Source organism: Lutra lutra, chromosome 4, assembly GCF_902655055.1.
Source record: "Lutra lutra chromosome 4, mLutLut1.2, whole genome shotgun sequence".
In the NCBI taxonomy this organism is placed as follows: domain Eukaryota; kingdom Metazoa; phylum Chordata; class Mammalia; order Carnivora; family Mustelidae; genus Lutra; species Lutra lutra.
Window position 1 is genome coordinate 45,546,799 of NC_062281.1, and position 13,286 is coordinate 45,560,084.

Consider the following 13,286-nt stretch of genomic DNA (forward strand, 5'->3'; position numbering starts at 1 on the left):
TTTGATTGTGGACATTTTGAAATTTTATATAACCATTCTCCATGTGTTTGGTCAGTTTCACAGAACTATTTCTCTCCACCCAAAGCTAACAGCCCTCCCTATATGTAGTGCACATATTTGTATATGTCTGCTCATACGCAGAAATCATTCTGTTGAAAGCAGGTGACCTCACCTGTCAATAATGAGTCATTCAAAAATATAATGCCTTTCTTCACTTCACTTTGAATTAAGCACAGAAAAGTAAAACAGAAGGCCCTGGCATCATTTGTGAAATATTTAGGCTTTATAGATTAGACAAATAGGAGGCTGAAGTGACACTAAGCCAGGGTCTGTGCCATGCTAGATGAAGGCAAGTGCCTAGAATCAAGGACACCATAACAAGATGAGCTTAGACTGGCATGGATCAAAATCAATCAGCATCAGCTACAAATAGAGAAACTATTTTAAGATTTTTTTTTATTATTTGACAGAGAGATCACAAGCAGGCAGAGAGGCAGGCAGAGAGAGAGGAGGAAGCAGGCTCCCTGAGAGAGCAGAGAGCCCGATGCGGAGCTCGATCCCAGGACTCCGAGATCATGACCCGAGCCGAAGGCAGCGGCCCAACCCACTGAGCCACCTAGGCGCCCCAGAGAAACTATTTTAAACTCTAAGTATTTGAGAGAAGAAAGGACATTAGGACAGTAGCTGGCAACAATTTGAGTAAAGGGTCTAAGAGAAAGGGAGTTCAGTAATGAGGAGTCCTATTTTCAGAGGAATCTGGTATGACAATCAAAAAGCAAGTGAGAAAAGAGGGTGAAAGGATGAGACAAATAAACAAAATCACTGGTGACCATCCAAGGAAAGAAGGATCCCCTTCAGGGAAATTGGGTTCTGTCTTATTGTTCAACCAAGGTAGGCCAGGAGACTGTAAATGGGTCTGCAGAGGAAAATAACTTGGAACAGCTATTGAAGCAAAAAACACACGGAGAACAGAAAGCAGAGTAAGGTGCTAATAAGACTGTACCCATCTGGTATACCCCTGCCCATACAAATCGGTGGTTATTCTGCTATTGGCAAGTTAAAATCATTCAGGTGCTCTCATGGCTTTAAAAGCATGTGGAAGTGTCCCTGTATTTGGGATGGATTCAGTGACAGGTAGCTCAGACCAAGCTTTAAAATAAAAAGAAAATAATACTTACCATCTACCATGGGTCAACCACAAGTAAAAGCTTTATACATATCATCTCATTTAATCATCTATTTATTCTGTATTGCTGAACACAAAGTGTTGTGACTAACCCTTTCCCAACAATGTTATGATAGAAGTGTTATTAATATCCCCAATTTCCATAGGGAAAAAAAGAAAACAAAGTGCTTGAGTTATGTGCTCAAGGTCACACAACTGGTAAATTGCTAACTTAGGCATATTTAATTTTTGTTTGCGAATAGTGGATTCAAATAGTCTCTTTGCCACTCAAATGATTTGTGTTTCTGGGAAAGTTACTTACATTTTTTTTTTCTCCTATGTTTCTCATACTGTGAAAGAGAAAAGTGTTTGCCCTGTTCTCAAATCTGATTTATGATGACTCTGAAGAATTCTTGAAGGAAAAAAGGGGGGCACTGATAAAATGGAATAGGTGCTATAGCTATTATCCCTCCCATAAATAGTCCAAGCATATCTTTCTCATGACAACACCACTGCATGAGGCTTTTTCTCCTTGTATGTTTTCTTCTTATAAAAACACTGTATGCCTACAGGCCTTAGGGATACACAAATACTCAAGATTCTTAACTCCAACACAGTACCTGTTTATGGAGGCCACGGCTTCACATTAATGTTAATACCATGAATTTGAAACTCAAAGCAAACAGCAACTTTGGAAAATGAAGCATTGGCTATGGTTTACATCTTTTAAAGCCTATTTCCTCAATGCCTAGAAAAGCAAAACTTTCCCATGAGTTATCATATTGTAAGTTATCACATTACATGTCCTTGTAACTATTTTACCTAGACCTGAGCCTCACTTCCAAATACAACCACCTGATGTAAATGGAAAACTTTATAAAGACAAAAGTTAGAGATTACAACACATTATATGATGATGGATTTGACCAAACTTTCTCCAAAATAAAACTCAGTGTTTAAAATTACATGCTAAAAACCTCTTCGATGTTTAGATTGGCTGATAGATCAATGTTTAGGAAGATGTGTCAATGCACCAAGTGCATCCACAGAGTGGCTGAAAAAGAGTAACATATAAAACTCAGCTTCCAACTTAATAGGCATTTCTTGTGATCACATACCAAAATCCTAGTTTCTGTGTAAAGGATCTTCCAGAGTATGCAAGCACTGTATTGTTCAAGGAATGCCCCTTGAGTATCATTTTAGTTGAGGATACAGGGAAACTCTCGGAACCCAAACTCCCTGGGAGATGAAAGAATGGTCTCATTTATTTGTGTAGCACAACAGAGACTGCCCCGACTGTCGTTCGTGACACAAAGAATTTGTTCCTCGGTATTTCTTTTTTTCTCAGAGGAAAGTTCTAATATGTGAAGAGCCCTGGGTTTGCAGCCAAAAATCTTGAGCACAAGTCCAAACGTTATCACTGCTCTATACCTCCAGACAGGGGTGCTCCAGATGTGGTCCCCAGACTTGCAGCATCAGTATCACCCGAGAACTTAACAGGAACGCAAATTCTCCGGCAACCCAACCTACTGAATCAGAAACTGTACAGATGTGGGCCAGCCCTCTGCCTTTTCACAAGTCATCCAGGGACTCTGATGCCCTCTCAAGTCTAAGGGCCACTGCCATAGGTAAATTACTTCTCTGGAGCCTCAGTACTAAACAGGAATAATAATACCAGATTTTGGTCTTTTCCAATAGGCTATTCAAAATCTAATTGCTATGAATATTTAACAACATGCAAAATTGCTTTGCAATTTAATTACTAAACAATTGCAAAATAATGCTTTAGAAATAAAATATAACTTTTAGTGCCATTTCTCAATCTGAAAAGTACAGTTATGACCGTTCAGGCAGTTAGACTAATGGAGAATTCTGATCACAAGTGTTACAGAAACATGAAGTTTTCTGTTAGGTCTGCAAATGTTTTGTAGATACTTTGTTATACACTTCACATGAAAGGCAAATGTCATGATGCCCCTGGTAATCATCATTAAAACTTTTTCTCACTTTAGTCAGGTCAACTTTTTCTTCCAATGACTGCAATTTGAAAAATAACTGGGCTCTTGAGGGAAAGATGAGCTGGAGAAAGATCTTTGCTTAAAAGATTTTTTAAAGATTTAAAAATTATTCTTTCAAGGGAACTAAAAACTCAATAGTTTACTTAACTTACAGTCTATCTGCAAGACAGACTTGAAAAGAATTATTCTACTACGTGGAATAAATCTAACAGTACCACAGAAATGGTAGCACCAAAAGACTATTTGGGAAAACCTGGAAGGCATCACAGGACAGAGAGAGGTGAACTAAGACTTGCACAATGGTAAGACTTGATAACCTTCACAAATTCAATATTAACAACATGCAATCATTAAACATTCAAAACTATGTGTTTTTAGAAGATAGTTTGGCGATTTCTAAGGAGTGCATTTATTGTGAGGAGCACTGGGTGTTGAACGGAGATGCTGAATCACTATATTGCACACCTGAGATTAATGTTATCCTATATGGTAATTAACTGGAATTTAAATAAAAATTTTTCAGAAGAAATAAACATGCAATTACCATATGACTCAGCAATTCCACTTCTAGGTATATACCCCAAAGAAATGAAAAGAGATGCTTAAACAGATACTTGTATAACTCATGTTCACAACAGCATTATTCTATATAGCCAAAAGGTGGAAGGAGCCCAAGTGTCCACTGACAGATGAGTGGATAAACAGAGTGTGACAGATATGCACAATGGAATATGATTCAGCCTTTAGGAAGGAAGGAAATTCTAACCCAGCCTATAACATAGATAAACTGTGAAGACATTATGTTAAGTGAAATACAGTCACAAATGGACAAAGAAGATGTGAAACACACACACACACACACACACACACACACACGCACACAGGAATATTATGCAGCCATCAAAAATGAAATCTTGCCATTGCAACAATGTGGCTAGAACTAGAGAGTATTGTGCTAAGCAAAGTAAGTCAATCAGAGAAAGACAATTCTCAAATGATCTCTCTGATATGAGGAATTTGAGAAACAAGAGAGAGGATCATAGGAAAAGGGAGGGAAAAATGAAATAAGAAACCAGAGAGGGAGACAAACCATAAGAGACTCTTAATCTCAGGAAACAAACTGAGGGTTGCTGGAGGGGAAGGTGATGGGCAGGATGGAGTGGCTGGGTGATGGATATTGGGGAGGGTATGTGCTATGATGAGTGCTGTGAATTGCGTAAGACTGATGAATTACAGACCTGTATGTTAATAAAATAAATAAAATAAAATAAAATGTGTGGGGAAAAACAAACAAACAAACAAGAAATACAGTCACAAAAGGACAAGTTATTGCATGTTTCTATGAGGTATATTGTATTTAAATGAGGTTCCCAAATGTGCAATTTGTAGAGATAGAAAGAACAGTGGCTGTGAGGGGCTGGGTGGGGGGAGGGGAATGGGGAGACAGTGTTTAAGGGGAACAAAGTTTTAGTTGGAGAAAGTGAAACACTTCTGGAAACAGCTGATGATGGCTGTGCAACATTGTGAATATATACCTAGTGCTACAGAACTGCACACAAAAGTGTGTAAATGGTAAATTTTATGTTATACATATTTTAACAATTAAAACCACGTTTTTTTCTAAAACAGACTTTACACTCATTTTTCATATTTGAGTTGCTTTCAGTGAAAAAAATTTATTTAAGGGTAAAAAGGACTGAAATCTCAGCTTGGAGCTGATCAATCAGCTAAAGTATTTAATAGTTCAAAAATTATTTATTGAAGGGCGCCTGGGTGGCTCAGTGGGTTAAGTACCTCTGCCTTCAGCTTAGGTCATGATCCCAGGGTCCTGGGATCGAGCCCCACATCAGGTTCTCTGCTCAGCAAGGAGCTAGAAAGGAGCCTCCCTCTGTCTCTGCCTGTCTCTCTGCCTACTGATGATCTCTTTCTGTCAAATAAAAAATATATATATTTATTGAAAACCTTCTGGATTGATGAGCTTCTAATTATTGCCCTGCATGTGGAACTAAGCTTGCTTGGGTATAAAAATGCAATACGAAAAAAGACCATTTCTTTTCCAAAAGTCAAACATCACCAAGACCAACTGTTCCTCAGTTTTTTGAAATACAGTAAAGTCAAAACTCACTTCCAAATGGGAAAAAGTATATTTTTCATTGTTCATGGCTCAAAAACAACTAACAAAAGTGTCACCTTGGATTAATTACAAGGGATAAAAATGTATGCTCTGGAAAGTTATATTTTCAAAAAGTCTGAGGTAACCAAAGCAGTATAAAATAAAAAACATTTAAAATATTTATGATAGCAATCAGAGTTCACTTAGTTCAAACAATTTCAGCAGGCAGAAAACACATAGGAAGGAATGGAAGAGAACAGGTTTTGAAGTTCTAGAACAAAGCAAATCTTTGAGTCATCTGTATAACCCGAGGTTCCAATTACTACAAAGTTTTACAACTGCTCATATTTTTCTAACTTCAGTAGCATAAACAAAGTTATATTTCACTTATAATAGAGGTGGACTCTACTTACTCCTGATGGAAATGTCTGAATAAAATTTCCAGCTATGTCTAGGATTCTTAGGTTTATAAGATCACAAAGTTCCTGTGTCAGAAAACAAAAGAGAGATTTTTAAGAATCTAATATGTAGAATCATAAATTTCTTCCAGCTTCAAACGTGATGGGAATGACCTTCTTTCCTAATTACCTGATCAATTCTTCAGCACCCCCTCCTGGAGGAGATCCATAGGTCCAGGGGTGTCTGTATGGTCTCCATTTCCTCCGACTACTCCAGGGCAACATGGTGGCCAAGAGTTAGACTGTTTGTGGGTTCAAATCTGACCTCTGATGCTATGTAACTATGGACAAATTTCTTAATCTCTTTGTACTTCAGTTTCCCCATTTGTAAAATGAAAATGGTAATGGAAGCCCTTACTTCAATATGGTTATTGAACTGATTAAATAAGTTACTAATCAGAAAGTGCTTACTGAAAGGCCTTATAGTGAGAACTTGGTAGATATTACTAAAATCAAAATACAAAGCAGTTTTAAAAAACAGAAAACAGGTGTAAAAGGTCTATCAACAATTCCAAAGGCATTTATTTTACATCTACCTTTTGCTTAGCACTGTGCTGACATGATCCTTTCCTTATAAAAAAATAAAATCTGTTACTGTCTCTACATGCCCAATGTGACTGAATGGTCATATACATTCACATCCGTGCATGTGTATGTGCAAACATACACGTAATTCAAAATGTACCAGGGATGCCTGGGTGGCTCATTCAGTTAAGCATCCAACTCTTGATTTCAGTTCAGGTCATGATCTCAGGGTCCTGGGATCAAGGCCCACATGGAACCCAGCATCATGTTCTGAGCTCAGCGAGGAGTCTGCCTGAGATTCTCCCTCCCTCTCCCTCTCCCTCTGCCCCTCCCCAACTCATGCTCATGCTCTCTCTTCTAAATAAATAAACAAAATCTTTTTAAAAATTAAAAACATAGAAATAAACTTTAAAATTTTAAAAAATATAATGTACCAGAAAATGATTCATAATTTGTTCATTATCAAAACAAATGAGTACTTCCTATAATGTCTTACCATTTATAATGTAAACCAAAAAGAACAATGATAGGCTGAATCATATTAAATGTACAAGGACATAAATCATAGGCATTCTTTACATAATAATTCAGGACAGGACCTACTAGCATTTAAATTTTTTAAAGTCCAAACTCCTCAGGATTTAAAAAAAAATTGTAGTAAGAATATTGAGTCTAAGTACAGACCTTTAAGTCAGACAGACATGGATTTGAGTCCCTTCTCAGACCTTTGCAAACTGTGTTCAAGTCATATAACCTCTCTGTTCCTTATTTTAAATGGGTAGGGGTGCTTAGGTGGCTCAGTTGGTTAAACGTCTATCTCAGATCATGATTTCAGGTTCTGGGTCTGAGCCCCACATCAGGCTCCCTGCTCAGCAAGGAGTCTGCTTTTCTCCCTCTTTCTCTATCCCTCCCCCACACTTGTGTCCTCACTCGCTTTCCCTCTCTTGCAAGTAAATAAAACATTTTTTAAAATGAAATAAAATGGTTTAATAAGAAGAGCAACATCCCAGAGTTGTTATGAACACTAAATAATATAATGCTTCATGACAATGATCGTGGTACTACTGTTACTGTTTTTCCCTCACATAAAAGTATTACACTTTTAATAGATTTAGTTTGTAATTTTGAGAACTGTTCTTACTCATCTGCAGAAATTGGGATTTTTTTTTTATGGAATTGAAGAATAAAATTTTTGAAATACACTTTTTCACATATCAGATTACAGTTTGCATAGAATTTTTATTTATTTTTATTTTATTTTTAAATATTTTCTTTATTTATTCATGAGAGACAGAAAGAGAGGAGGAGGCAGAAGAAGAAGCAGACTTCCCAATGAGCAGGAGCCTGATGTGGGACTTAATCCCAGGACCCTGGGATCATTACCTGAGCTGAAGCCAGATGCTTAACCAACTGAGCCACTCAGGCACCCAGAATTTTTTTTTTTTAAGATTTTATTTATTTATTTGACAGACAGAGATCTCATGTAGGCAGAGGCCGGCAGAGAGAGAGAGAGAGAGGAGGAAGCAGGCTCTCTACTGAGCAGAGAGCCCGATGCGGGGCTCGATCCCAGGACCTTGAGATCATGACCTGAGCTGAAGGCAGAGGCTTTAACCCACTGAGCCACCCAGGTGCCCCAGCACCCAGAATTTTTAAATGGAATATCCTCTTGAGAGAAAAATGAAACAGTAGGAATTGATCTACTTTTTGTATTCCTCAACTTACTGCATGACATGCATCCCTTCCTATCAAATTAACTTTAATTTGCATAGGGAAGGAAGGTAAACTCAGTGACAAGTTCTTAGCAGGAAACTGTACTCTTAAACTGGGAAATTTGAGGAGAATTTAATAAAGCCATAATTTATAAAGTTTGGCAAGTTTCCCACAAAGTTCCCAAAAGCTGGCAACAGCAAGGAGTTCTTTCCAGCTATGGGCCTAAAAAGCCAAGGGGAAGTAGTAATTGTCCACATGAGGATCACCTAATATTCATTACGGTCTACCAGAAAAGTGTGCAGACAACTTACAACATTCGATGTTGTAAGTATCCATGGTATCCATGGGAATACCATCTGGTACTCATTCTCCTCCTGCCCTTTCACCTCCTACTAGTGGCTCTCATTGGCCATATCCAAGAGGAAGCCAGAGGACAAAGGAGCTTACTGATGCCCATGCAGGTCAGTTTTCCAAGCACAAAACATGTTGGAAAAAGATGGAGGAGAGATATGTAGGAAAAATGGAAGGTATATAGCACATATTCCAAAACCAAAATGTACTTAAAATTTATGCCATACATAAGGCTTCCAAATAAAATACAAGAGGTTTGCTTAAATTTACATTTCAGACAAGAATTTTTTTTTAGTATAAGTATGTCCCATACTATATTTGGAACATATATGTGCTAAAAAATTATTCGTTCCTTATCTGAGATTCAAGTTTAAGTGAGCATCCTGTACCCTTATTTACTAAATCTGGCATCTCCAGCTACGTAGAATATCCAAGTGATAACCCTCTTTTGTCACAGGGCTTTGGGAATGGACTATGCCTAATCGGAGGGAAAGCAAATGATGGCTTGTACTCAGACGTCCAAAGCTATTCCATAACCACTCTCCACTGTGTCACAATGAGCTCTTCCCCATGAAAATTTGGTTCCATATTTTGCTTACCTCTGGCAAAACTTCAATGTTGTTTCCCACCAGAAGAAGCTTCTGGAGCTTCTTCAAGAACTTAATCTCTTCAGGTATGTAAATGAGCTGATTGTAGTTAAGTTGAAGTTCAGAAAGATTCTTAAGAAAACAAAGTTCTTTAGGAATGCTGGCTAGCTGGTTATGATTCATACTCAAATATATAAGGCTTTTTAATCTAAAAAATAAAGTATGTGAAAGAAATTCATGAGAATAAGAAAGCCCATTTATCAGAAGCCATGTGTCAATTCATTTTTTTGTAGCTCATCTGAGCCTTACTTTAGTCATGGGCTCACAACTACTACAAATACTTGGAGCATAAAAAATCTTTACTATAATTTAACTTTTAAAGATAGTTTATAATCAGATAGCTTATATTAAAAGAATGTTATGTAATCAAAACTTTGATTTAAGAGAGAAAACTCTATTTTCACTTTTTGTTTGTATACATTGGCTATATTGAAGAAGAAGCCAGAGGACAAAAGAAGACATAGATATGCACAAAAATACACATACATGTATACATGGATATAAATGGATAGAGGTATAGATATAGATTAAATATCCTGCACCAAATAAATGTGAGAACTACTTAGTTGCCGCAGAAGATACAAAGATGAATCAGCCACAGATTCTGCCATTATGGATATCATGGTCTAGAAGGAGATATTAGAGCCATAAAATGAAGTCAGGAAATGCCATCAGACAGGGAGAAAGGGATTCAGGAAATTCAAGTTTCCAGTTGCAGGTATGCTAGGGAGGTATATCACAAGCATTTTGGGAGAATAAACATTTGAACTTGGATTTGAATAACAGAACTTGTAAAATCAGGCCAAAAGGGGGCAATAGAAGGTAAGAAAATATTAATATTTTGAATAAAGAAATGAAAGAAATTAGTAATGTTCAGCATCAACTATGTACCTGTGCATTAAACTACATCATCACCACAACCCGAAGGCTGGAATTATCACCCTTAATTTAGAAATGAGGAAAATAAAGCATCAGAGGAAGTAAACAACCTACCCGAATCCCCCATCTAGTAGATAACAGTGCCAAGATGTGCAGATGTGTCTGTTTACAAAGCAAAGAATGAAAATATATGATAATCTCAAGGTCCAATGTGCCGAGATCAAAGTAATAACAGAATGAGGTGATATGTTTTAGACCATTAAAAAAGGGGCCCTGGCAGAAGGGAAGTGGTCAGGCCTGGTGAAGGGGACTGGGGAAGACTACAAACCTGATAAGGAAAGCCATGTGAATAGATGAGATTGAGAGGAAGAACAACAAAAAGGGCAGGAGAAGAGGGAGAAACAGCAAGTGGTAAAGATTCTTGAAGAATGTGAACATCTGACAAATAACAGAAACAAAAACAAAACAAAAAGGCACCTAGGGAAGGCATGAATAGAGAAACAGGAGATGAACCAGGTTGACAAAGAATCTTTAAAGGTACAGGAGGAGAGTACTTCAAAATTAAAGAGATGGGCGACACTTTATATGTTTTTTTTTAATATTTTATTTATTTGACAGAGATCACAAGTAGGCAGAAAGGCAGGCAGAGAGAGAGAGAGGAAGAAGCAGAGCTTCTCTGCTGAGCAGAGAGCCCAATGCGGGGCTCGATCCCAGGACCCTGGGATCATGACCTGAGCTGAAGGCAGAGGCTTTTACCCACTGAGCCACCCAGGCGCCCCCTGACACTTTAAATATTAAAGAGAAGTAATACAAACTAACAAAACTACTAGAACCAGAAGCAGGAACATATACTATAAAGTCACTATTTTTAAAAATCTATTGTACTTCTATACTGTAGCCACAAAAATTGGAAATGAAAGTTCCAAAAACTCCATTTACAGCAACTTTTTAAAAAAACCACCATAAAATAGTTAGAAAAACATTTAACAAAGGATATGAGAGACATCTATACTGAAAACTATCAATTATGACTAAGAAAATTTAAAAGATCTCTAAATAAAAGTAGGGATACATCTTGCCCACATATAAAAAGAAACAATATTGCTAAGATGCCAGTTCTCCCCAAAGTGATCTACAGTTCAACTTAGCCGAAATAAAAATTGTTTTTAAAGACTGATTTATTTGTTTTAGAGAGTGTGCACAGTGGGGAGAGGGAGAGGGAGCCTGAAGCAGAATCTGTGTTAAGCACGGAGCCTCACGCGGGGCTCAATAACACAACCCTAAGATTACGACCTGAGCTGAAACCAAGAGTTGGACGCTCAACTGACTGCATCACTTAGGCTCTCTCCCAAATAAAAATCTTAACAGTTTCTTTGTGTAAAAATTGACAAATCAATTTTAAAATTTACATGGATAGTCAAAGTACCTAGTGTGGCCAAAACTATTATAAAAAACACAAAGTCAAAGGACTCACATTAACTGATTTCAAAGCTACAATACAGCTACAGTAATTAAAATAATATTTAGAGAAATTATAGAAAAATGGATCGATGCAATAGAAGGGAGAGTCAAAGAGACACATGAATGGTATTTTGACTTTGGGTATGTCAAAGCAATTCAATTAAAAAAATAGTCTTTCAACAATTGGTGCTAGAATAACTGGATAAACATACAGGGCAAAATAATCTTTGACCATTACCCACATCACACACAGACATTAATTTGTGGTGACTCATAGACCTATACATAAAAACTAAAACTATAGTTTGTAGAAGAAAATATAGGATAATGTGGGGAAAAATGAACTTTGACTATTACCCAACATTATGCACAAGCATTAATTTAAGATGAATCTTAGACCTAAATACAAAAACTGAAACTATAAACATTGTAGAAGAAAATATAGGATAATATCTTGATAACTTAAATATTTCCTTATGAAGGCCAGGGAAAGCACTTATCTTAAAATAAAAGTATTTATAAATTGGCCTTCATCAAAGTTAAAAACTAACTTTTCATCTAAAGGTACTGTTAAGAAAATAAAAGGCAAGCCACATACTAGAAGAGATATCTGCAATACATGCACTTACCAAAGCACTTGTATCCAGAATGCATAAGGAACACTTACAACTCAATGTTAAGAAAGAAAAAACTGCAAATTTATTCCAATGGAAAAAATACTTGATACAAACACTTCACAGAAGAAGATATAAAAATGGGGAATGAGAACATGAAAAGGTGCTCAACTGTCATTAGACACTAGAGAAATGCAAATTATAACTACCATGAGACATGACTTCATACCAACTATGATGGTAAGTAAACATTTTAAAAACTGCCAGAATGTAAAATGGCACAATCACTTTGCAAAACTACAGGCAGCTCTTAATAAATTGATATGTACACTAATACTCCTACTCCATGACTCTACAACTCTACTCCTAGGAATTGAAATGAAAAATAAATTAAACATATGTCCAACAAAAGACTTCCACAAGAATAGTTATAATATCTTAATTCATAATAGCCCCAAATGGGAAATAATCCAAATGTCCCGGAACAGGCGAAAATAACTTGTGGCACAATTTACGCAATGAAATGTTACTGAGTATAAACAAAAAACAACAAACAACAATAAACAACGAACAAAAACAACAACAAAATGTCCCGGAACAGGCAAAAATAACTTGTGGCATAATTTACGCAATGAAATGTTACTGAGTATAAACAAAAACAACAAACAACAATAAACAACAAACAAAAACAACAACAAAATGTCCCGGAACAGGCGAAAATAACTTGTGCATAATTTATGCAATGAAATGTTACTGAGTATAAACAAAAACAACAAACAACAATAAACAACAAACTAAAACAACAAAAAAAAGCAACGATAAGGTGACTCTCAAAAAAAAATTTATGCTCAGCAAAAGACAGACACAAAAGAATACAGACTGTATGATTCAATTTATTTAGTTCTAGAACAAGTAAAACTAATTTGTGGAGGTAGAAATCACAATAGTTGCTTATGAGAGGTAAGAATTCAGGAAGTGTAGATGAGGAAATTTGTGGGTTGAAGGAAACGTTCAATACCTTATCGGTGTGTGTACATTGGTCAAAATTTATTGAATGGAACACTCGTGATTTTTGTGGAATTTGTATTCAGCAGCGAGAAAATACCACTAGATTTGATTGCCCAAAGGACACTAACGGTCTTTAAAAATAATATTAAGTAGAATGAATAGAAAAAAGAGAATTTTAAGGGAGAAAACAAAAGCAATAGACAGATTGAGAGAAGTTTGACTATAAAGAAGAGAATGAAGGAGCAAGAGAGAAAAGGCAAGAGGTAGATTTTGTCTTTAAGTTCTACTTAAGGCCAGATAAAGAGGCTGGAAAGGCAAGATAAAGAGGGAGCCAAAT

At 36.5% G+C, this 13,286-nt stretch overlaps 1 protein-coding gene across 1 annotated transcript in view; it reads right to left on the bottom strand.

Annotated features, from left to right (window-relative positions):
* LRRC69 (leucine rich repeat containing 69) overlaps positions 1-13,286 on the bottom strand; it is a 108,072-nt gene that overhangs the window by 50,005 nt on the left and 44,781 nt on the right. The window contains 2 exon segments of the mRNA XM_047728133.1: positions 5,710-5,781; positions 8,940-9,135. Of these exon segments, the coding sequence (XP_047584089.1) occupies positions 5,710-5,781; positions 8,940-9,135 (268 nt within the window).